This window comes from Lepidochelys kempii, chromosome 2 (genome assembly GCF_965140265.1).
Source record: "Lepidochelys kempii isolate rLepKem1 chromosome 2, rLepKem1.hap2, whole genome shotgun sequence".
NCBI classification, from domain to species: Eukaryota; Metazoa; Chordata; order Testudines; family Cheloniidae; genus Lepidochelys; species Lepidochelys kempii.
The window spans coordinates 222,140,278-222,166,125 of NC_133257.1; the positions used below are offsets into that span (position 1 = coordinate 222,140,278).

The 25,848-nt window shown below is 42.5% G+C and overlaps 1 protein-coding gene across 12 annotated transcripts in view; it reads right to left on the reverse strand.

The window, feature by feature from the left end:
- Positions 1-25,848, reverse strand: part of PPP1R9A (protein phosphatase 1 regulatory subunit 9A) — a 261,698-nt gene that overhangs the window by 55,355 nt on the left and 180,495 nt on the right. For 8 of the 12 annotated variants that reach the window (XM_073333895.1, XM_073333897.1, XM_073333902.1 and 5 more), the window contains 3 exons: positions 9,852-9,987; positions 1,191-1,346; positions 246-290 (listed from right to left, as the gene is read on the reverse strand). In XM_073333895.1, coding sequence (XP_073189996.1) covers positions 246-290; positions 1,191-1,346; positions 9,852-9,987 — 337 coding nt within the window. The remainder of the gene's footprint in view (positions 1-245; positions 291-1,190; positions 1,347-9,851; positions 9,988-25,848) is intronic. The other 4 variants (XM_073333905.1, XM_073333903.1, XM_073333906.1 and 1 more) reach the window with 1 other exon arrangement.

Genomic DNA, 25,848 nt, shown 5'->3' on the forward strand with positions numbered 1-25,848 from the left:
AGTCAATGTCAAAATGTGCTGAAAAACTCCTTCCAAAGAGAAACACTTATGAACAATAAACACCTTAAGGCTGAAGAAGATACCAGCTGAGTGAGGAATGACACAGTGACTGGTTACCCTCTATGTCTAACTCCCAGTGCCAATCATATGTATTTATAGAAAATAAGAGAACTGGCTTTGGGAGGGCAGGGAAAACTGTTTCTTTTACATCTCCCCGCTGGCCCCAGGAGGGTGCTGCCGCTCACCTCCCCCATGAGGCTCCGGCTGCTCTCACCCCTTCCATCTTCACCCTATTTAAAAAAGAAAAATGGACTTTATTGTCACGGTTCTTGGCCCAATCGCTCCAGCCACGTGGGGAGCACTAATTGCAACCGCACATGTCTCACGTCCCCATTGACATCACACTTTGTGGAAGATGAGGCACAAACCATATCAAGAGCTCAGAACCTAAAGTACAGTGGCACTAGAGCTGCTATGTCTGTCATGCTTTGTGAGTGATTCACTGACTGCAGCTAACATCGCTGACCCAAGCCAGACTTAGTACTAGCAGGCGCTGTGCGAGCCTCCTCCCCACCCAGCACCATCAAAGCACCTCAACCCCAACCTGCAATGTGCCTGCTTCTCCAAAAAAGGAGCCTTTCTTAAACCAACTGCCAGACGTGTCGCACTGCAGTACTCTTAAGAGTGATTCTGTGATGTGGGTAGAAGGAACTAAGAGAGTCCACTACATTCATTTTCACTGAAGTGTAGCCCATTTGTCTCTCAATGAACTCCAGATTCAAATCTTAAAGTAAACATTTGTTTAGAAAGACAATCGATCCGCCAGCAATGAATTAACTTGCAGCTTCTTCTCCTAGCTGAAAAATTGCAAATAAAGTGCTGAGACATAAAAGGATTTTTTGTTGAAAATTTATTAAACTGTAAATCGTTCTAATAAGGAGCAATATTACCGATTCATGCTTTGGAGAGCCTTTGTCAACACAACAGATATCTGGCAACAAATTTTAAAAACAACTGAGAAAACGGGTCTCACTTATTTCAAGCATGACTGCTTGAGCCATTTACAACTATTGACTATACAAATAAGATGGAAATCAATTCTGTTATTCAAAGAGAAATCCAAATAATTGAAGAATGAGATTACTAGAACCAGTTCTGTCTCAGAAATCTCGCCCAGTTGTCCATCTTACCTCTTTGAATTTGTGAGCAAGCTTGGTGGTGTCCAGTTCGGTTGGGGAAAACATGTCATCATTCTCAGGAAGATCAAACACTTCAATGGCCATGTCACCTCCTGGAAGGACAGGTCCCATGTCTTCATCTTCTTCATCTGTAGCATATTCCCCTGTCTTAATATTATGGAGTTAAAATATTTCAGTTATCCTCTTATTAGACATGGCTTGTTTGCATTGTAATTAAAAAGTTAAATCTGTAACACCTGAACACTTCCATATGCTCACTGAGGTTAGTAAGCATGCACATACAGGATTCTGCATGCAACAAAGGTTATATTCTCTCAGATCTGGCACAAGCAGTTAGGAATCTCAGTAGTAAAAATACAGCTCAATCATAATGTTTTAGTGCACTGGGTTACAGGAAAACAAAAACATAGGTACTGCAGCATTTTCAGAAAAAATCAGTCTGTCTTTATAAAGCTGTAGTTTAGTGGCTCTCCATCTTTTTAATAGCAAGACCCCTGCCCTCTTCCATTTAACAAAGGTTTAGCTGGGAACTGTTCTCATTTAGCAATATGGAAAGGACAGGGCTGTGCTGACCCCTGGCACTTGTTTATAAGACCACTGGAGATTGTGACCCTTAGGCTGAAAAGCCACAGTGCATTTGAATATTGGGTGGTTTATTCATTATGTCTGAATTCATATAAGCAGCATAAGATCTGCATGAAAAGATACTTTTCTGAAAAAAAAATCAATGGGGGTGAAAAGCTGGCCCACTGTAGTCAACGGCCAAATTCCCATTGGCTTCAATGGGGACAGGATTTCACCCTGTATGAGCAACCTGATTTCACTGGTTTTGAACAAGAGTGGTGGGTGTTTCTTGGGTTGGTGAAATGTGGTTTGTGGAATGAGCACTCTCTTACAAGATGGAGAGAATGCTGAAAAACTATAAACAATCTTCAAACCATTTCTCAAAAATGGGAAATACAATCTAATGTTAATGAAGAAGAAAATGGCATATCATTATTGCAGAACACTCCCAGGAGTTCTAAACTAACATGTAATAAGGACAACTCCCTTTAAATTAGAGTCTTAATCTCAATCTTAATTGACATCATGTAAATGTTAATAATATCTGTGATGTGCTGTACTTACAGTTATGCTGTTATGACAGCTGGGATTGGCTGGTCAGAGAGCTAATCTAAAACTTCCTATACTCCAGTGGATAACAAGGAGAGTGGTGTGGGAGATGTTATGCTGACACTAGGGCATCCAGGTTTCCCCCACTCTGAAGGACTCTTCAGGCAGCCAATTAAAAAGGCATTCCAGCTGCTCTGCATTGCTAGACTGGAGGCCAGAATCAGGCCCTAAGAGTCAAGGTTCCCGAGTTCAATTACCATTTCTGTCACTGACTTGCTATGTAAACTTGGAAAAGTCATTTAACCTCTCACTGCACCACAGCTTCCCCAGTAAAAAAGGGAATAATAATACTTACCCACAGAAGTGTTATGAGGTTTAATTAACATCTGTAAAGTGCTCTCAGACCCTCAGATGAAAGTGCACAGCATTTCAATCACAAATCTATTCTCATCAAGCTCGAAGTAATTGCTAGTGCCATTTTTTATTAATACATTTTAAATATTGGGGGGAGATTTTCAAAGGCACAAACAGCATTTAAGCACCTAACTCTTATTGCCTTTCAATGGGACTCAGATACCTAACTGCCATTTGCACCTTTGCCAAGCAACCCCATTATTTAAACAGTGGTATACAGCATGTTAGGTGTTTTACACACAAGTATGAACAATATTATTGGCAATGAATATATAATAAATATCACCACTTTTCACCTATATAGCAAATCTCACAGGAAATTTTAAGATTTATAGAAAAAGAAACCTTATTTTCAATTTAAGATTACTATAGAGAAGAGTAAAAAAAATGAAAGTTGTAAAATAAAGAACTTGCTAGAATCCTTTCAGTAAAAAGAGGTATTAAAAGAACTTATGTCATCCCTCTGGTATGACCAATCCTCACATATTAGTGTGGATTAGTGAAATGTGAACATTATTCCTATGAGGTCTAATTCAATATACCTGTCTGTGCATCTGTAATAATGTTATACATAGTGTGTGTGTATATACACACACACACACAGGTATACACACACACATACAATATATATATATTTTACATACTTAGTATATTCTATACATATACATATTTTATACGTATTCAGTGCTGAAACGGGATCTTCAGAACAGTTACATATTCCTTCAAATTATTTTATTTATTTATCCTTCTTTTACTGCTTTTAGTTTTGTATCCTTCACTAGAATATATTCTTAGAGCTCACGTGAGTACCATTGAATTTAAGGAGACTACTCACATAAGCAAAATTATTCATATTCATGTTTGCAGAATCAGGCAGATAGATAGAACAGAAACTTTATTTTCCACCAAATACTGGCCTTTTCCATGTAACAACACATTTATTGTTTTCCTGTTTCTAATGATGCTGGAAATTAGCATAGATTTATTGATTTACTTTCTTGTTAGTGCACCAGTGTTATCAGTGGAAACACCTGGCACAGGAAACACATGGCACTTGCTCCAACTCCCAAGTCTCTGGGCAGGGCTCCAACAGAACTCTGGGACCAGTATTTGTTAGTGAAATTCTGTGGCAGATGGCAGTAAAGTGAGTTTAAACATTGTTTTGGTTAGGTCTTAATTTCAAACTTGCAATTTAAAAAATAGTATTTTTCATCTGTTGACTATAGGATGCTGAATTTAATTTTGTTTTTACATATACAAACAGATTGTGAAGGATAGTCTCAAATCAGATCATCAAATTTTAAAGGAGGTAAATTTTTGGGAGCCTAAAATACCAAAGTCTCTTAAACCTAAGAAAATGACTATCCTTAGAACTAAATATCAAAGGCACGGATTTTTTCTTCACTAGGTAGCCAGGTTGTCAATGTAGTCTGATGTGAACTTGGTTTTCATCGGGTGGGAAAATTTGTTTTGCTCTGGAGTCTTCAAATACGCAGGCACTGCATTGTATGTTAAGACACTATTTGAAAGGAAACTTTCTGTGTCTATTCATAATAAGCTAGATCACAAACAAATTCAATTCGTGCAATGTCAATTCTGCAGCTGTCGTTCTTGGCAGGTGCCACAACTGACAGCTCCCTCACCTGATGAACCTTCTAAGTTCACCAACTGGAAGTCTTCTCGTTGCCCCACAACTCCTCCCTTTAGGGATGCCCCTCCCAGTATCCCACACCTTCCAAAATGCTCCCCTCTACTAGCCATGATCCCCACAAACATTAGCTGGTGTTAACTGGAAACATCCCTCTCCCCTCCACAGACAGCACTGGCTGAGCCTATAATCTCTCCCTTCTGCCATATACCACATATTCCAAACCTTCCAGACATGGAGGTGTTAGGAGAAGAATAGAGAGCTGACAGGTAACAAGCCATGAGGAACACAGCACAACTGCCATTTTCACCGAGAGGGACCATGTCTGGGGGGCATATTTCTGAAGACCTGTGATGGGCATGGCTAAATGGAGGCAGAGATGGGACCCTCAGCCAGTGAACCGAAGCCTTATCTATGCAGCAGCTCACACAGGTTTAGATAAAGGGGCTTTTAAAAACTGATTTGCTAAACTGGCAAAAAGCCAAGTGCAGACAGTCTTCATTTGGTTTAAGAGCGGCTTATACTAATTTAGCTTAAGTTGACTTACAGACCATTATTAAATAGAAAGAAGAGTGTTTTTAAACTCATTTAAGTTAAGTTGGGGCAACAGTTTATTGTAGACAGGCTGCAGAGTTTCGCCAGATGAGGGTGCTGTCAAAACTGACTTTCACCCCCTCTGAACAGATAGGTGTAAGGCAGCACTTATGTAGACACAAAGGAAAAATTTACATCAACTGAGGGTGGTTTGTGTGCACCCACACAATCATTTCTGCTTCAGCTGATGGAAAACAATTGTTTGAAGCAAAAACACCTCTGTCCTCTAGTACAGACAAGGCCATAGGCTGGTATTTGAACAAAGTATAGAACATGACAACGGCAGTGTAATATCATTCGTGACAATGGGCCTGTTCATGCCCTCTCTGAAATAAGTGGGAGTTTTGCTAACGACTTCAAAAGAGGCAGAATTATAATTAAGTAACTAAAGAATGCAAAAAATGTGTTTAAAAAAGTACAACATGGCAATTTAAGGGAACACCTGATGTATATGTCATGAACATACACTGACTGATTAATTAAGTCTGCTGCCTGTTATGTCACATAAAACTATTATTAGGTTGTTCAGACCCTGTGTGAAGTTAATAAGCCATACATGAAAATTTAATTAGTGTAAAAGTAGCAGCAAAGCACAGACAAAAGTTATTTGCTTCAAAATAACAAACCTTTTTAAGGTAACAATTGTTATTGTTATTGTAGTTGCCTGAGGCTCCTTGAAATTCTCTCTCAGTTTTCTAAAATAGTTGACAACAAAAAATAAAAAAAGAATTCTTCTGTACGGTACCCAAATGAGAAATTATATTATGCACTCTGACGGCAAAAGTTCAGTTCATACTGTCTTCATGATGGCTGAAATTCTCCCCTATACGATTAGGTCAGCGAAAGGCCTATTCAACACTTAAGGTTTAGGGTAAACCAGGCACTTAAGTGGTATATCGGCCTTTTGTTAGCTCTCTATATCAGGGTGGATTTCATTTGATATTATTCAATCAATTTTGCTGTACACTGCAGCAGATAATACCATAAAATGATCTTTAAAAATGTGAATAGTAACTATTGTATTTTTCCATCTTAAATGGAAAACATATTAATTCATATAGCTTAATAGTAATAATAAATAGAGTAGGAGTACTTGTGGCACCTTAGAGACTAACCAATTTATTAGAGCATAAGCTTTCATGGGCTACAGCTCACTTGAGCTGTAGCCCATGAAAGCTTATGCTCTAATAAATTGGTTAGTCTCTAAGGTGCCACAAGTACTCCTTTTCTTTTTGCGAATACAGACTAACACGGCTGTTACTCTGAAACCAATAAATAGAGTGGCCCTGACTCTCTTCTCATGTATACTGGGGGAAATCGGGACTAATTGTCCAATGAGCATAATTAAGATCACACTCGGGCTTAATCTTTTGTTTATCTACAAGTCTCAAATAGTGATGAAATGATACTTAATGGACTATGGACATAGTTTAATGCTACCTCTTCAACAATTTTTTCTGACAGCTTGCACTCAGCTCACCACGTGAAAGACACTTGAAGTATACTGGAGTGGTGTCAACTACCACTTTCACAACAACATTTCTAGTTACTACAATTGGAAACACTGGATTTGCTTAACAATTTGCCCCCATTTAAAAACAATCTTTCGGTATTTGGATATTAATGCAAATAACACAATATTTTGCTTCTTCATGTAACTCATGTCATTTTCTAAACTGGTTCTCACGTTACTTTGAACACTGATAAAATAAGGATAAAAACTGAAAACCTATTCAGACCATTGATGTAATTAAAAAAACTAATGATATTTTACTCAGCTGTCAGCAACCCCTCTCCTGGGACCTTACCATCCCCTTCTTCGAATGAGGGGGAACATAGGCTGTAAAGGAGGGGGGGTTGGGCCCCTGCCGTGCCAGTCATAGGAGCCCAAACCCCCTTTCCTCTCCTTTAAAAACACCTCCTTTAAATCCTTTACCAAACTATTTATCTGATCACAGTTCCATTCCCCCCAGAGCACTGCACCGGATATCCATCCTACACTTACATAATGAGTTGCAGCATCATAGCCTAACTACCATTCCATGCTCGCCCCAACTAAGCTCCCTGCCCCGCTTTCCCCCGAATCCACTGTAGAGAAAACAAAAAAAACCTCACTCTGCCTTGGCCAATCTGGCAATGAGGGAAAAATTCCTCCCTAGTCCCCCCGATCCAGGAAGGAGTGGCTAGCGCAATGCCCACAGCAGATCCTGATATTTCACCACTTTCAAGGGTAAGAGGGTCTGCTGCCCCGCTTGGTCATGGTGAAAGAAGGCTTTTCCCCTATATAATCTCCCCACTCTTCCAGTTACCTGGGAGATGAGTTAGTGTCCCCTTGACGACCGACTCTGAATTTGCAGCAACGTCCGTGCCTCTCCATCCTTAAAGAGGTGTATCCCTTTGCCTGGTGAGCCAGACAAACCCCCCCCAACACACACACACCCCGCTTAAGGTGCAGTGCGGTGATTGTCTTCAATGGTTTATGACAAAATGCAACAGGTGGAATGACTAAAACAGGTTTGGAAGGATTAGATTATTATCAGTAAATATCAGTAAACGGCGATTTCACCGCACACACGTAAACCGATGACGAAATATTTCCATTGATAGTAACAGAAATCTACAGACAGGCAAAGTAAGAAAACTGTTGCTTGAAAGCTTATTAGAACTTGATTTCAGCGTATCTATTTTGTATACCTTGACTTGTGATGTTGACAATTTGTGTTTAAACGGTTATAAAGATTTAACGTTTTGAATCTTGTCTACAGTCATTAAATAATTATTGTCTGATCCCCTCAATTTCTCACAACGGTGAAAATTTAAATCTATAAAAATCTATAAAAAATAAAAAATGCTTAAAACCTATAATTTTGCATATGAAAATTTAAATAGATTAAATTTGAAAATTTAAATAGATTAAAAATAGAAAAAATGTTTAAAAATTTATAGATTAAATAGATTAAAATTTATAGATTAAATAAAAATAGATTAAATTTGAAAATTTAAATAGATTAAAAATAGAAAAAATGTTTAAAAATAAACATAAATATTATCCATTGAAATTATAAAATAATAAAAACCAAATTCTGCCAAGCCTAAATAAAACAAAAGAGAGGAGGGAAAGGACAATGACAAAATAACAGTGAGATGAGGCAATTTTGCAGTAGGTCCCACCTGAAAGAAGGCACCTCCAACAACACAGTACTTTCTAACACCATTCTTGGGGCATTAGGTCAGAATTGACTCAAAGGAAACAGTGTCACCAGCTGAATCACCAACAGCAACTGTGACCCAGGGATCTCTTGGTGACAACTGGTAGAGGGCACTGAGGTATTTAGGGTTACAATGGATCCCCCGCGTCTGGTATCTATGTACTAGCTGGTATCTAGTTCACCAAACAGTCGTATAAGATCTCTACTGAAAGCCTGTGTCACACTGGTCCTCATAATCACTGTTAAATGTATGCACAGGTAATATAAGGAGTTATGTATATACACTGAAAATGATGTTCTTAAGGTCTGTGACTTGGGGCTGGTCACCAAAAGGTGAGAAACAGATTTTTATCATAGAATCATAGACTGGAAGGGACCTCAGTAGGTCATTTAGTTCAGTCCCCTGCACTCAAGGCAGGACTACATAATAACTAGACCATTCCTGACAGGTGTTTGTCTAACCTGTTCTTAAAAAAATCCAATGATGGAGATTCCACGACCTCCCTGGGCAATTTGTTCCAGTGCTTAATCACACTGACAGTTAGGATGTTTTTCCTAAGATCCAATCTAAGCCTCCCTTGCTGCAATTTAAGCCCATTGCTTTTTGTCTTACCATCAGAGGCAGGGAGAGAGGCATTTTAAAGGGTTAGGGAGAAATTAAGGGGATTGTGTGGCTAAAGCCTGTTGGTGTCAGAATGAGTATATGTGTACGTTGTGGGTGTTGGGAGATGTAAATATGAGGATGCTGAACATGCACTTCAGTAAAGGCTGTACATGATGTGGGTTAATCTGCATTCTAACTCGTGGGGGTCCATCAGATACCCAAAAAGAAAAAAATAGATTAGATGGAAGTTTCAAAACAACACTTCTTACTAGTTCATTTAATGGAGGCTGAGGATGATAAAGGACAATTGCCCTCACGCATCTCTCTTCAGAAACTCCCAAAATTAATTACTGGAAGATAAAAAATAATCATTTTCCCAGAGAGAGAATAATGCTGCAGTGTATTAGCAAACCAACCTCCTTTCCTTAATATAGACACAGCAGACACCGCCACAAAAGAGCAATGCTTACAGAAGTGTCAATCAACTTGATGTTCACTCTCCTCGAACAAAAGGATTATTTTAAATACATGCTGAAAAACTTAGTGTGACTTTGTTCCTGAAAAAGGACACATGCTAAAATTAGTAAATAAACACTTAGAGTTGGTGGAGAGAGAGAGACAGCAGATCCAAGTGTCTCTTTGTATAGAAAATCTAGACCAGATCTGGCCCTGCACTACTAAGCTGTGCTAATGGGAGCAGAGGATTTAGGAATCTTGTCCTATGCAACAGCAGGACAAGATTCCTACCAGGCATTCATGAGATTCATAGTCATATACACCAGCTGGCTAGTGCATCACTGCCCCAAGTTGAAGCAGTCTTAAAGATCTATATTGATTAAAAAACATATGCACTTCAGTGGGGGCATTGTTACATTTTTGAGCACCATAGGAATATATGTATTAGTAAAAACAGGTGTATGTTTTTACAGGCATGGTACAATAGATTTAGCTTTCATATGAGATTGTTTCCACTCACCATTATCTCAGAGCATGTTAGAAAGAATGAACTGGAAATCAAAAAGGGAACATTACAAAGTAATGAATAGGAGGAATGCTAACAAGTATATTACCTCATCATCATCTGCATCATATTGTGCATAATGCTGTTCCAGGAGCTCTCTCTGGCGACGCTCTTGTTCTAGGGTCTGGCTAATCAGCTGAGCAACCTCACTTACTTGTCCTGGCTTTTCTCTTCCGATTACAAACCTGCATAAAACATTATTGAACAAGATTATTCTTCAGTCCTTTCTCAAGCTATGTTTGATTTTTGGTCAGAGCCAGGTGTACATTAACTGTGCAAAATATCTGATCTGGCTGTGACCATATGCAAACCCCACTATGTAGACTATCCTTGCCAGAGAAAAAACAATATACACCAGACATGGTGTGACCACGTCACGAAATGACTGTGTTAAAAAAACACCACCACCACTAACAATGCTCGTGAAGTCTGGCTCCAAATTCCCCTTCCACAGTGTGTGAACCCCATGGATTTAGACCCAGAGCAGAGCAAATTTGTTACATACATCATCTACTCCTGAGGGAATTCTGCGCCACTGCGCAATGCAGAATTTACACAGAAATTAATGTTCTGCACAGAATTTCCTTCCCCCCGGCCCCACAGAAATGGGCTGCAGAGCTGCTGGCCACCACTAAGGGCAACTGGACCCTGCAGAGCCTGGGTCCCCAGCTTGCAAATAGAAGACGCTGCTGGGGGAAAGGAGAAGGGAGCTGGAGGGCTCCCAGCAGCTACAGTTCCCAGCATATTCTAAAGGAAAGAGGCAGCATGCAGGAATCTCCACACAAGTCTGGGACCCAGCATCAGGCTGTTTCTCCCTCTGGATCCCTGGGCTCTGGGGAGTAGGGGATGTGAGAGAGTGGGCTGGGGGGCATCCAGCAGCTAAGCGTTGGGGAGGACAGAGGGTGCAAGTGTGTGTGCTGGGGTACGCCTCACAGCTGGGAAGCCCCTTAGCTGGGCTCTAGGGGATACAGGGTGCGAGTGTCTGGGCTGGGGAACACCCTACAGCTGGACTCGGTGGGGGAGACGAGTGTCTGGGCTGGGGGGACCCTGCAGCTGGGTTCTGGAGGGGAGAGGGTGCCCTGCAGCTGGGCTCTGGAGAGGAGGGGTTGCGAATGTCTGAGCTGGGGGGGGTCCTGCAGCTGGGCTCTGGGGGAAGAGAGGGTGTGAGTGTCTGGGCTGGGGGGGGGCCCTGCAGCTGGGCTCTGGAGGGTAGGGGGTGCAGTGTTTGGGCTGGGGGACCCTGCAGCTGGGTTCTGGGAGGAGGTGGTGCAAGTGTTTGGGCTGGGGGGGGTGTGGCTAGCTCTGGAGGAGGAAGGGGTGTGAGTGTCTAGGCTGGAGGGCACAACACGGCTGGGCTCTGGGGGCGGAGAGGCAGAGAAACAGGAACTGGGTTGTTACAGGGGTTTCTTTAACTCTTTACTCCTGGGGGAATTTATTTTGTATCTGTATTGTTACAGACATACAGTAGAACCTCAGAGTTATGGACACCAGCGTTACGAACTGACCAGTCAGCCACACACCTCTTTTGGAACCGGAAGTATGCAATCAGGCAGCAGTAGAGACAAAAAAAAAAAAAAAGGAAATACAGTACAGTACTGTTAAACAAAAACTACTAAAAAAAGAAAAAGGAAAGCAGCACTTTTCTTCTCCATAGTAAAGTTTCAACGCTGTATTAAGTCAAAAAGAAAAGGAGTACTTGTGGCACCTTAGAGACTAACCAATTTATTTGAGCATGAGCTTTCGTGAGCTACAGCTCTCCTGCTGGTAATAGCTCATCCAAACCAGCAGGATAGTGAGTTTGTGTGTGTGGTTTTTGGGAGGGGGGTGAGGGGGTGAGAGAACCTGGATTTGTGCAGGAAATGGCCCAACTTGATTATCATGCACATTGTGTAAAGAGTTGTCACTTTGGATGGGCTATCACCAGCAGGAGAGTGAATTTGTGTGGGGGGGTGGAGGGTGAGAAAACCTGGATTTGTGCTGGAAATGGCCCAACCTGATGATCACTTTAGATAAGCTATTACCAGCAGGACAGTGGGGTGGGAGGAGGTATTGTTTCATATTCTCTGTGTATATATAAAGTCTGCTGCAGTTTCCACGGTATGCATCCGATGAAGTGAGCTGTAGCTCACGAAAGCTCATGCTCAAATAAATTGGTTAGTCTCTAAGGTGCCACAAGTACTCCTTTTCTTTTTGCGAATACAGACTAACACGGCTGTTACTCTGAAACCTGTATTAAGTCAATGTTCAGTTGTAAGCTTTTGAAATAACAATCATAACTTTTTGTTCAGATGAACATTTCAGAGTTATGAACAACCTCCATTCCCAAAGTGTTCTTAACTCTGAGGTTCTACTGTATGTCTGTAACAATACAGATACAAAATAAATCAGGTATTTTGAAATAAAATTACCAAAACCAAAAAATTGAAGCTGGCATTATTATATAGTGTTATTTTGACAAATAAAATATGAAGAATTTTAAAATATTGTGCACAGAATTTTTAATTATTGGCGCAGAATTCCTGAAGGAGTAATCATCACTTCCAATCCAATAACTCTAGCACATTTCCTCCCACAAGCCTGAAAAAAAACAATCACACGGTAGCAGCAGAGAGAGATTTCTGTGGGTTTATGGGGAGAGGAGTGTACTATAGATTCACTGTTCTATCCTCCCCGGCCTGCATTGCATTTCCTGCTTGTTATACACACGTTTGTGGCCCCTATCCCACCCCCACTAAATGTCTCTATGTTTTTGTCCAATCAGTTTGGCTTCTGATTTTAATCTTTTCCCATGGATGCATCTATAGATGATACTAATGCTGTTTTCCTAATTCAAACTGCATTTAAGTTTTCCTGTTATTTCATGAAATTCTATCACTACACTATTCTCCCAAAATTTGTTATTGCTGCAGGTTCGAAACTTATTCTCTTGTTCAGGTTTCCCTTGCTTTGGTTGAAACCCACTGCTTTCAGGTCTAGTTTTTCAGCAATTACGTTTTAGGATCAGCTTTGGTTGTAACACAGATTTTTTCCAGTACATTGGATGTCCTATAATTAGATGCTCGGTGTATTACAGTAGTAAAGACAAATAATCACACTATAATACCAATGTTATAAACAAGTGAGAGACACTTAGGAGTTTAAATTAATCAAAGTTAGAAGAGTACTTTCTCAACATGCTAGAAAGAGGATTAGCTGCTTACAGCTGAAAAACATTATGCAGATCTGTAAAGCAAAATCAGTCCACTGAGACATTCCAAATGATGATTTAGTTGTTTTCTAAACATTTGGGGCAAAAGATGAACATATATAAGACCCTGGAAAGTGCATTATATTCTATGTAAAAGGAAAAATTTGATCTGTATTAGATAGCACTGTGCATTCTTAAAAGTCATTTGGAATTTGGCATCTGTGTAACACAAGGTCCCATGAGCGGATAAACCCATTCCCTCTGCCAAGTAATCTGTCAGTCCAGGGTGGATAAAAAAAAATCAGTGATTTTAAAAAAACAACAGATTTTTTAATTTAAATTGGATTTTTGTATTTAAATTAAATATAGCATTATTTTTTAAAAAATAAACCTATTTAAAATTACTCTGAAATTGACAATCTATGTTAAGATCTAAACTTATTATAATCTATTAAATATATAAAATAATATTAAGCAGTATATATTTGATGCCCAATTTTAAAGGACGTTAACCCACTGAACTGGTGGAAGTCACGGGCTAAGCACCTGGATTCAGGGTTTGTTGAAATGCTAAACCAGCTTTTGACAGCTGTGGCCTTTTCTGCAGGTGCAGAAAGAATATTTTCTTCATTTCAGTTTATTCAGCTAGCTCAGTTCAATGACTAGTCCAGCCAAAGTTCAGAGACCAATTGGGAGTTGAAAAAGCAGGAAAACTTGTTTTCCTCTTCCAATTTATGAATGCAAACTAAGTATGAGAGGGCAAGATCTGCAAGCTCTAAAATCTGGAAGGACATGATGATCAGAAACAATCAGTTCAATTCATTAACTACAAGTCATATTTCCTTTGTGTAAGTGCAAAACATGTTTTGAAAAAACTTGTCTTCTGGTATATCCAGTGTTTTTAATGTACTTTTATTTAATAACATTTTTACAAAATGTAAAATATGTTTTGTGCATTTTAATCAAATTTGAATTTTCATCCAAATAGACTTTGACAAAAATCACAAGTAAAAAATTAATCATCATCAAGTAAACGATGCATCAGTCACCCTTTTCTAATGTGTTAAAATGTAACTATTAAGAATCTGAACAAATATAAGTTAAGCTATATAACTGCTTAAATAAATAAGTACAGCACAGTGTATCCTCTGGGTTAGCTAAAAAAAGCACCAAATCTAATGAAAGGCTATATCAAGTTGCAAATCAATATGTTTCAGTTGTTACCAACTAATGAAAATCAACCTTTGTTTAGAAAATAATTAAAAAGTACAAATGCAATACACAATTAAAATTCACGATTTAAATCAAGGTTTCTTGCTTGTTGATTTAAATCATGCTTAAAATTGGTGATTTAAATCACTTTGATTTAAACCAATCTACCCATGAAGTCATAGATTAGCAGAAAGGAATACAATCTGGAGATATGCTGCACACCACAGAAGCAAAGTAGCCAAGGATGACTTCCAAAGGGGAAAGAAAGGTGACTAAAATGACCCTGTGTGAATGATAAGGCCAGGAGTCCAAGCTGGAGAACAAAACAAACCATTCACAAAGAACATAGTTAGCTTTCTAATGTCAACAGGAAACATAGGGAGAACCAGAATACAAATCAACATTTTAACCCTCATCAAACCAGTTCTCAAACTGGCACTCTGATCCTGCTGTCACTAAATCTGGCACTGTGACCCGACCATGACAGAGGGATAAAGCATCTCCTTGTGGCCTCTCTGGCCTATCCCTTCCACATAGTGACATAGTACCAAGCACAGCCTGGTCCTGTCTCTTCTGATCTATAGTTTTAGGGCCTACTCTTCCTCCAAACGAATAAAATGGCCAAACTCTTCAGCGGAAGCAGCACTGGGTCCTTAACATGGTTGTTGTAAGTAAAGATGGAGACCATCCACATTTGTCATGCACTGGACTGTCCTATGAAGCAACAAGTAAAGGGAGAATACAGCAAAAATTAATTCTGGTTTAAACTACCTTAAACAGGTTTTTATTAGATGGATATCACCAAGACATCTGAGATAGATATACATGTGATGGTAATACCCATATGATAAATTGTGGACCCATGTAATACACGGAATTTGTCAGGCACCTCACTGCCCTCTGCTCTGTAATTCCCTTCCTTTGGGATGTAAAACTCCATAACAACTTCACACAGCCATTATGTACATTGTCCAAAGGCCTGAGATGTGCAATATGCAGTCTTGCACCAGCAATAGGTTTAAAATATGATATCTCATGACTTCTTGGGACTAAAAATGGGAGATTTTTTACCACTGAAAAGGGGAGAATTTTATGTTTCCAACCAGAAAGCTCTTGCTTCTAGACCAGGAAGGGTCCTGAAAAGGGTTGCCAACTTTCTAATCGCACAAAACCAAACACCGATGCCCTGCCCGCCCCTGCCCCTTCTCTAAGGTCCCACCCCGGCTCACTCCATCCCCCCCTTCCTCTTCCCCTCCCTCACTCACTTGCTCATTTTTACCGGGGTGGGACAGGGGGTTGTGGTACAGGAGGGGGTGAGGGCTCTGGCTGGGGGTACAGGCTCCGGGGTGGGGCCAGAAATGAGGAGTTCATGTGGGAGGGGGCTCCACGCTGGGGCAGGAGGTTGGGGTGCAGACTCTGGGGTGGTACCGGGGATGAGGGATTTGGGGTGCAGGAAGGGGCTCCGGGCTGGGGTGTGGAGCTGAGGGGTTAGTAATGTGAGCAGGGGCTCCGAGCTGAGGCGGGGTGTGGGAGGGGGTATGGACTCTGGGCTGGGGGTGCAGGTTCTCGGGTGGGGCCAGAAATGAGGGGTTCAGGGTGCAGAAGGGGGCTCCAGGATGGGACACGGGTGCAGTAAGAAGTGCGGGGTGTGGGCTCTGGAAGGGAGTTTGGGCATGGGAGGGGACTCCAGGATGGGGCAGGGGATTGGGGTGTGGGAGGGGGTTCGGGCTTTAGGCAGCGCTTATCTCAGGTGGCTCCCCGGAAGTGGCAACATGTCCCTCAGCTCCTAGGTGTCAGGGCGTCCAGGCAGGTCTGCGCAGTGTGCTCTGTCTCCACACACAAGTGCTGCCCCTGTAGCTCCCATCGGTGGGGACAACGCATGGAGCCTCCCTGGCCACCTCTGCACCTCGGAGCCAGAGGGAGATGTCACCACTTCCAGGAGCTGCATGGAGCCAGGTAGGGAGCTAGACAGCGCCACCAACCTGACTTTTAATGGCCCAGTCAGCCATTCTGACCGGAGCTGCCATGGTCCCTTTTTGACCGGGCGTTCTGGTTGAAAACCAGACACCTGGCAATCCTGGTCCTGAAATACTGGAGTTAAATGTCCTGACATTTTTATGGAAGTAGGCTATTTTAAGTTACTGTTAGAGGTTTTAAGATATAATATATTTTTCCTCTCCTTCCGAAGGCACTCATGGTTTATTGTTATATTATTTTCAGGCCTTGAAACAGACACCAAAATTAAGTCTGCTCAATGAAACATAAAGGTCTTAGAGTGTATACATAAATAAAACCCTCAAGCAATGACATCAAAGCATCTACCAGGTGTTTTCCAAAACAGAAATAGAGCAAGTACTCTACATTCCTACAATTTAAACAGGGGTTTAAGTGAGTTATCTACTGCCATACACACACTGAGGATATGACAGAAAATAAATATTTAGCAGTGTTAAATGTTTTTTTTTCTTGAAATGATATTGTAAATTTCCAAAATACATGTTCAGTTTTTAGTGACTACAGTTTTCAGAACACAAACTAAACTAAATAAGGATATTTTAGACCAGTTGCCTTATTACATTCCCAGTTTTAAAATATCTGCTTAAATGCAATAAAATAAAGACATTTCTATAACTGGCAAAGCAAACAAGGTCACAAAAAGAGAATAAATAACCACACTCTCTAATATACATGAAATAATGGTTTTGATGTATACAGCTTTAATTATCAATAAATGGGTCTATGGGAGAGAGAGTTTTTAAAACGTTTAATGAGATATTCAAACCTAGTCCAGTTCCAAATATGAAGATAGAAAATTTCATAACCAGAAATGTTTAAATATGAAAAGAGAGGCAGAAGGTTGTGAATCACTGCCCAGAAAATTAGTCATTGAAGCATAATGTACATACCTAAATAAAAGTGACTAATTATATTTTTTCCATCACTGGTTCACTAGAATTAGGCAAATGTAGCTTAGACCTGGCAAGTCAGTCGTAAGAGTCAAAGATGTTATTAAATAGAAGAGAAATGTAAAATCTGTGTGCCACAATATCTTTAAGAAGCTGTTTATACAGTAGCCCTGTTTCTGATAAATCAAATTTTAACCTTTTAAACTTCTTTGAGACTTCATGATCTTTACAATTCTCTCAATTATAAAAACAGCAATTATACATTATATTACTATAAAATATATCATAAAACACAGCAGCAACATTACTACAGACCATTGCTATATACTAAACATCTGGGCCATTTTCAAATGTCGGTACTTTTGTTGTTGTAAATTGTTTCTGATATTCACAAAGAGCCATTGCAGCTGCCAAATGCATGGCATAAACGGACTTTGATATTAACAGTGACACATCATACTCAATGACTAGATGTGAAACTCTCTCCTAAAAGGCGTTGTTAAAATAAACAGGTCTGGAGCTAGAAATATAATTAATATTTGACTCTACCCTTGGACATGGGGAGACAGAAAATATAGGGGAAATAAAAATCCTTGAGGGCAAATCTTGAGGGTGAGATGAAAGATATATATAGGAGACGGCCAAAAATTCTACCCTAACTCCCATAGGGAAGACTCACAGTGTGTAAAGTTAAGCATGGGCACAAGTCATTTCAGAATCAGGATTTCTGTTTGTAAAACAGGGTGAAATAAAGAGTCAATTTTATTTAAAATTACTCAGTAAGCTACATGTAATTTATGAGCAGCACATTAGTATTTTCAGATTCATTTTGAGTTATTTTAGTATAAAAAAACCCCAAAAACAAACAAACAAAAACAAAAAAACAACAACAAAAACCCTCCTGGAGGATTAAGAAAGGATTCCACTGAATCTGGCAACAATTCCCAGATTTCCTTCAGCCCAATGATACTTTTGAGTATACTTAATACCTTACTTTCCTGAACTTTTTCAACTTAAAGTACAGGGGTTCTGCAGTGCTTTGTACATTGAAATAACATGGAGAAAAACAGCTGATTTCAGCGAAGTGGCATGGTTAGCAGAGAGCAGAATTTAGCCCTCTGTTACAGTCTGCCTCTGTGCAAACCTAGGAAGACAGCATTGCCTTACAACAAATTTAAAACAATTTTTGAACAAGCATGGCATATTTTACACCTAATACCTCTATGTGGCGTGAACCTTGTATGAAGAGATATTTTTATTTAGTGGCAACAACATAACCCAGATCTAGTGACAGTTTTCCATGAATAAGTTCAAGCTCTTTTAGAAAAGTCAACCTCAAACTACAGAGATCATGAAGTTTTAGATTCTCTATGCGAATGAGCAAATTACCACATCCTAGTCCATGTACTTTCACATAAGAAACTATCTGAAAATGAAAGAGTCTCAAAGACCTAAAACAACTATATTATGAAACAACAACACTGAACTGATTTTTAAATAAGACTACGAGAACGTCAAGTAAAAGTAGGATATGTTAATTCTCTTGGATTGGTTATCCTCATTTAAGAGCGTCCACTAGTGTGGGACCTGAGTGGTGTGTCAGCTATGCGTAAAAATGCTACAGAAGCAGCTGTTAGGTTAGGCCTGGGAAATACAATAGCCCGCGATAAACAATTTCTTCAGCTTAAACACTGGTTTATCCCGTGGGGGGATAGGCCTTCCCTTCCCACCATACCTATCAGTATTCTGACATAATGCAGACACTGGTGTTCCCTGAATACACAGTATGCAGCTGACCAATATTCTCTGCAGTATTCCTCAACTCTAAGCCCTGGTCTACACTAGGACTTTAGGTCAAATTTAGCAGCGTTAAATCGATGTAAACCTGCACCCGTCCACATGATGAAGCCCTTTATTTCGACTTAAAGGGCTCTTAAAATCGATTTCCGTACTCCACCCCTGACAAGTGGATTAGCGCTTAAATCGGCCTTGCCGGCTCGAATTTGGGGTACTGTGGACACAATTCGACGGTATTGGCCTCCGGGAGCTATCCCAGAGTGCTCCATTGTGACCGCTCTGGACATCACACTCTCAACTCAGATGCACTGGCCAGGTAGACAGGAAAAGAACTGCGAACTTTTGAATCTCATTTCCTGTTTGGCCAGTGTGGCAAGCTGCAGGTGACCATGCAGAGCTCATCAGCAGAGGTGACCATGATGGAGTCCCAGAATCGCAAAAGAGCTCCAGCATGGACCGAACGGGAGGTACGGGATCTGATCGCTGTATGGGGAGAGGAATCCGTGCTATCAGAACTCCATTCCAGTTTTCAAAATGCCAAAACCTTTGTCAAAATCTCCCAGGGCATGAAGGACAGAGGCCATAACAGGGATCTGAAGCATTGCCGCGTGAAACTTAAGGAGCTGAGGCAAGCCTACCAGAAAACCAGAGGGGTGAACGGCCGCTCCGGGTCAGAGCCCCAAACATGCCGCTTCTATGATGAGCTGCATGCCATTTTAGGGGGTTCAGCCACCACTACCCCAGCCATGTTGTTTGACTCCTTCAATGGAGATGGAGGCAATACGGAAGCAGGTTTTGGGGACGAAGAAGATGATGATGATGAGGTTGTAGATAGCTCACAGCAAACAAGCGGAGAAACCGGTTTTCCCGACAGCCAGGAACTGTTTCTCACCCTGGACCTGGAGCCAGTACCCCCCGAACCCACCCAAGGCTGCCTCCTGGACCCGGCAGGCAGAGAAGGGACCTCTGGTGAATGTACCTTTTAAAATACTATACATGGTTTAAAAGCAAGCATGTGAAAGGATTACTTTGCCCTGGCATTCGCGGCTCTCCTGGATGTACTCCCAAAGCCTTTGCAAAAGGTTTCTGGGGAGGGCAGCCTTATTGCGTCCTTCATGGTAGGACACTTTACCACTCCAGGCCAGTAACACGTACTCGGGAATCATTGTAGAACAAAGCATTGCAGTGTATGTTTGCTGGCATTCAAACAACATCCGTTCTTTATCTCTCTGTGTTATCCTCAGGAGAGTGAGATATCATTCACGGTCTCCTGGTTGAAATAGGGTGCTTTTCTTCAGGGGACATTCAGAGGAGCCCGTTCCTGCTGGGCTGTTTGCCTGTGGCTGAACAGAAATGTTCCCCGCTGTTAGCCACGGGGAGGGGGTAGGGTTGAGGGGGTAGCCACGCGGTGGGGAGAGGCAAAATGCCACCTTGGAACAAAAGCACATGTGCTATGTATGTAATGTTAACAGCAAGGTTTACCCTGAGAGTGTAGCCACTGTTTTATAAAATGTGCCTTTTTAAATACCGCTGTCCCTTTTTTTTTCTCCACCAGCTGCATGTGTTTCAATGATCACAGGATTTTCTCCTTCCCAGAGGCGAGTGAAGATTAGAAAGAAAAAAAAACGCACTCATGATTAAATGTTCTCTAAGCTCATGCAGTCCTCCCACACTGACAGAGCACAGATGAATGCGTGGAGGCAAATAATGTCAGAGTGCAGGAAAGCACAAAATGACCAGGAGGAGAGGTGGCGGGCTGAAGACAGGGCTGAAGCTCAAATGTGGTGGCAGCGTGATGAGAGGAGGCAGGATTCAATGCTGAGGCTGCTGGAGGGTCAAACTAATATGCTCCAGCATATGGTTGAGCTGCAGGAAAGGCAGCTGGAGCACAGACTGCCACTACAGCCCCTGTGTAACCAACCGCCCTCCTCCCCAAGTTCCATAGCCTCCACACCCAGACGCCCAAGAACGCAGTGAGGGATCCACCGGCCAACCAGCCACTCCACCCCAGAGGATTGCCCAAGGAACAGAAGGCTGGCATTCAATAAGTTTTAAAGTTGTAAACTTTTAAAGTGCTATGTGGCATTTTCCTTCCCTCCTCCACCACCCCTCCTGGGCTACCTTGGTAGTCGTCCCCTATTTGTGTGATGAATGAATAAAGAATGCATGAATGTGAAGCAACAATGACTTTATTGCCTCTGCAAGCAATGATTAAAGGGAGGAGGGGAGGGTGGTTAGCTTGCAGGGAAGTAGAGTGAACCAAGGGGCGGGGGGTTTCATCAAGGAGAAACAAACAGAACTTTCACACCGTAGCCTGGCCAGTCATGAAACTGGTTTTCAAAGCTTCTCTGATGCGTACCGCGCCCTCTTGTGCTCTTCTAACCGCCCTGGTGTCCGGCTGCGCGTAACCAGCAGCCAGGCGATTTGCCTCAACCTCCCACCCCACCATAAATGTCTCCCCCTTACTCTCACAGATATTGTGGAGCACACAGCAAGCAGTAATAACAGTGGGAATATTGGTTTCGCTGAGGTCTAAGCGAGTCAGTAAACTGCGCCAGCGCGCCTTTAAACGTCCAAATGCACATTCTACCACCATTCTGCACTTGCTCAGCCTGTAGTTGAACAGCTCCTGACTACTGTCCAGGCTGCCTGTGTACGGCTTCATGAGCCATGGCATTAAGGGGTAGGCTGGGTCCCCAAGGATAACTATAGGCATTTCAACGTCCCCAAAGGTTATTTTCTGGTCTGGGAATAAAGTCCCTTCCTGCAGCTTTTGAAACAGACCAGAGTTCCTGAAGATGCGAGCGTCACGTACCTTTCCCGGCCATCCCATGCTGATGTTGATGAAACGTCCCTTGTGATCCACCAGAGCTTGCAGCACTATTGAAAAGTACCCCTTGCGGTTTATGTCCTCGCCGGCTTGGTGCTCCAGTGCCAAGATAGGGATATGGGTTCCGTCTATGGCCCCACCACAGTTAGGGAATCCCATTGCAGCAAAGCCATCCACTATGACCTGCACATTTCCCAGGGTCACTACCCTTGATATCAGCTGATCTTTGATTGCGTGGGCTACTTGCATCACAGCAGCCCCAACAGTAGATTTGCCCACTCCAAATTGATTCCCAACTGACCGGTAGCTGTCTGGCGTTGCAAGCTTCCACAGGGCTATCGCAACTCGCTTCTCAACTGTGAGGGCTGCTCTCATCTTGGTATTCATGCACCTCAGGGCAGGGGACAGCAAGTCACAAAGTTCCATGAAAGTGCCCTTACGCATGCGAAAGTTTCGCAGCCACTGGGAATCGTCCCAGACCTGCAACACTATGCGGTCCCACCAGTCTGTGCTTGTTTCCCGAGCCCAGAATCGGCGTTCCACAGCATGAACCTGCCCTGTTAGCACCATGATGCATGCATTGGCAGGGCCCATGCTTTCAGAGAAATCTGTGTCCATGTCCTGATCACTCACGTGACCACGCTGATGTCGCCTCCTCACCCGGTATCAATCTGCCAGGTTCTGGTGCTGCATATACTGCTGGATAATGCGTGTGGTGTTTAATGTGCTCCTAATTGCCAAAGTGAGCTGAGCGGCCTCCATGCTTGCCTTGGTATGGTATGGCAGAAAAAAGGTGCGGAACGATTGTCTGCCATTGCTCTGATGGAGGGAGGGGCGACTGACGACATGGCTTACAGGGTTGGCTTCAGGGAACTAAAATCAACAAAGGGGGTGGCTTTACATCAAGGAGTATTTCAGGCAGGACTTCACGGAGGGTTCCAATAAGAAATGGTGCACCTAAGTTATTGTTCTTATTGGAACATGGAGGTTAGTCTGGCCTCTGATTAATACATCGCTAGATTTACCTCACTGCACCTTCTCTGTGAGTGACTGCAGTGTGACCTACAGGGATGAGTCCCCTAGACAGGGGAGGGGGGGGAAGAAAATGAGTACAAAACAAATCTGGTCTATTTCTTGTTTTGATCCACTCCATCTATCTTTTACATCTTTGGCTGGCAGCAGACGGTGCAGAAGGACTGCATGCCATCCACATCTCATGGCTGCCCAGCAGAAGATGATGCAATAGGACTGCTAGCAATCCGTATTGCCTGCCTGCTCACCATAAGACGTTTCAATAGGACTGACTGCAGGACTAAAGAGAATGACCTGGTCAAGTCACTCCAAATTTAGTCCCTGCGCCCATGTCTGCCCAGGCGCTCCTGGACGACGTGGCCAGGAGCACCTCGGACATGACAAGGACGGCTACCAGTCATACTGTACTGTCTGCTGCCACAAGGCAAGGGGTTGATGCTGCTGTGTAGCAAAGCCGTACTGCGTCTGCCAGCACCCAGGAGACATAGGGTGACAGTGAGCTGAGCGGGCTCCAGGCTTGCCGTGGTATGGCGTCTGCACATGTAACTCAGGAAAAAAGGCGCGAAACAATTGTCTGCCCTTGCTTTCACGGAGGGAGGGAGGGAAGGGGGGCCTGACGATATGTACCCAGAATCACCCGCGACACTGTTTTAGCCCCATCAGGCATTGGGATCTCAACCCAGAATTCCAATGGGCAGCGGAGCCTGTGGAAACTGTGGGATAGCTACCCACAGTGCAACACTCCAGAAGTCGACGCTTGCCTCGGTACTGTGGAAGCACTCCGCCGAGTTAATGCACTTAATGAACTTAGAGCATTTTCTGTGGGGACACACACACTCGAATATATAAAACCGATTTCTAAAAAATCGACTTCTATAAATTCGACCTAATTCCATAGTGTAGACATACCCTAAGGGCGGTAGCCATCCATGGAAGACATGGCCATATGCGCACCCCCCATATGCATCTGAATGTAAACACCCTATGGAGATGAATACATTGCAAAACTATAGCTGTGAGATAAGGTGAACTGCTCCATTCATGTCTGTGAGTGTTCCCATCCCCCCTCACCAGTGTTGGAGAACCTGTGATATGCATCAAACATGCCTATTCTCAATGCCCCACCTCAGTCTCAGCAGTGTGTTCTTGTAGCATGCTCCCAGTATACTTACTCTAAGCTCCGCACCCAGAGAGGGAGGGGTTTCAAACCCCTGTAGAGGGACAAGACCTGCCCTCATCAGATCACTTGGGGAGGGCAAGAAAAGGGGCAAAGATGCCCCTAGAAGGGGAAGTCCTCAAATCCCAGCTCACATGAGGGAGTCAAAGGGGTGTCAGACCCCCTGTAGATGGGTGGGGGTCCCCCAGATCCTGGCACACACACACAGGAGGCAGGTTGAGGGGTTCAGATGCCCCAGAAGAGCCATATCCTGGGTCACATGAAGGGGACACAGATGGGGGGTGTGATGCTGGCAGACCAGGTGCCAGCTCACGCCAAGGCTCCTAGGCCTCACTGAACACTGACAAATAAGTAGCTGGAAACCAGTTTGGCTCACCTGTGTGTTAGCATTGTTAAAATACATGTTAAGTTTATAAGAATGTGTTTAGTGTTTGGACTTTATGAAATAATTGTGAGTTGCTGCATGCATTAATTTCACTTATAATATCTGTATTCCATGTCATAAGGTAATAGTTAAGTAAGTGTTTGCTATGCAACTGGAAACCCCCAGAGTCAGGAGAGAAGCATTACCAAGTGTGAAATACTAGTTTACCACCAGAGGTGTCATTTCCTGTCCACCAAAAGAAGGCCTACAGACACCAGATGAACCATTGTGGAACATCAGTGGACAAAAAGACTTTGTTGATTTCTTCCCCCACACCCATGCAGAGGGGATGTGCACAAACCCTCATCCCACCACAGTTTGAACTTTTTGGGAAAGGAATAAAAATCCCTGACCAGAAAGAACTGTATCACTATGTTGCTTGGAGTTCAGAGAGGGCAATATTTCTAAGCGTAAGCATGGGATCCCCAAGATGCTTAGCTTGGGTTAGCCCTAAAGGACATATACCCTTTGCATATTACAGCAGCTTATATTACTTTTTGAAACTTGAAACTATAATTCATTTGTGTGTATGTGTTTACCTGCTTTAACCTTATAAATAACTATCATTTCTTTTTCCTAGTTAATAAATCTTTAATTAGTTTATTACAGGACTGGCTATAAGCTTTGTCTTTGGTGAGAGACTTAAGGTACAAATGACATGGGGTAAGTGACTGGTTCTTTGGGACTGGGAGTAACCTGAATATTGTTGTGATTTTTGGTGTAAGGGACCATCTGTCAAAAAGGCAGGCTTGCCTGCGTGGCATGATAGACTGGAGTGCCTAAGAGGATTGTCTGTGACTCCATGTTAAGGCTGTTATAGTGCTTGAGGAGTTCACACTTGATACTAGGTTGATGAAATCTAATTACAGAACACAGAGCCAGTTTGGGGTTTATGTGCTGGTTTGTAACAATCTGTCCTAAGGTTGGTGCCCAACTTCATGAACCAGTCCAGACAGTGTGACGGAGGGGTTAGAGGCCCCTGGAGGGGGGGTCCCCCAGAAACTGACACAAATAAAGGTAGGGAAAGAGGCTCAGACCCCCTAAGACAGGCAGCCCCCCAATCCAGGCAGACAAAGGGAAGGGATATGTAGGGCTGACAGGTGTCTCTGCCCCTATTTTCTCTCAGTCCCCCTATGATTCACTCCCCAAACCTGCTTCCCAGTTGTCTCTATCCTCCCATTCTTCTAAACCCCCACTGTCTCCTACCTATACTCCCCCATTTCATCTCCTCCCCGTGATCATCCCTCCCCTCACTGCAGCTCCAAACCCCTTTCCCCTATTTCCACCTACTCTTCCACCCCAATCACCCTCCCGTTCCAGCAAGCATTTGCATGTGTAATTTACTGTCATTTCAAACATAGTTCAAGCACCTTCTAAATACAGTATGAGCACCTTCTGAATATTCTGCTGTAGTCAGACTACATCCCTTCATAATAAAGAAAATCCTTTGACAGAGGATATCTGCCCAGGGCTAGATGTGA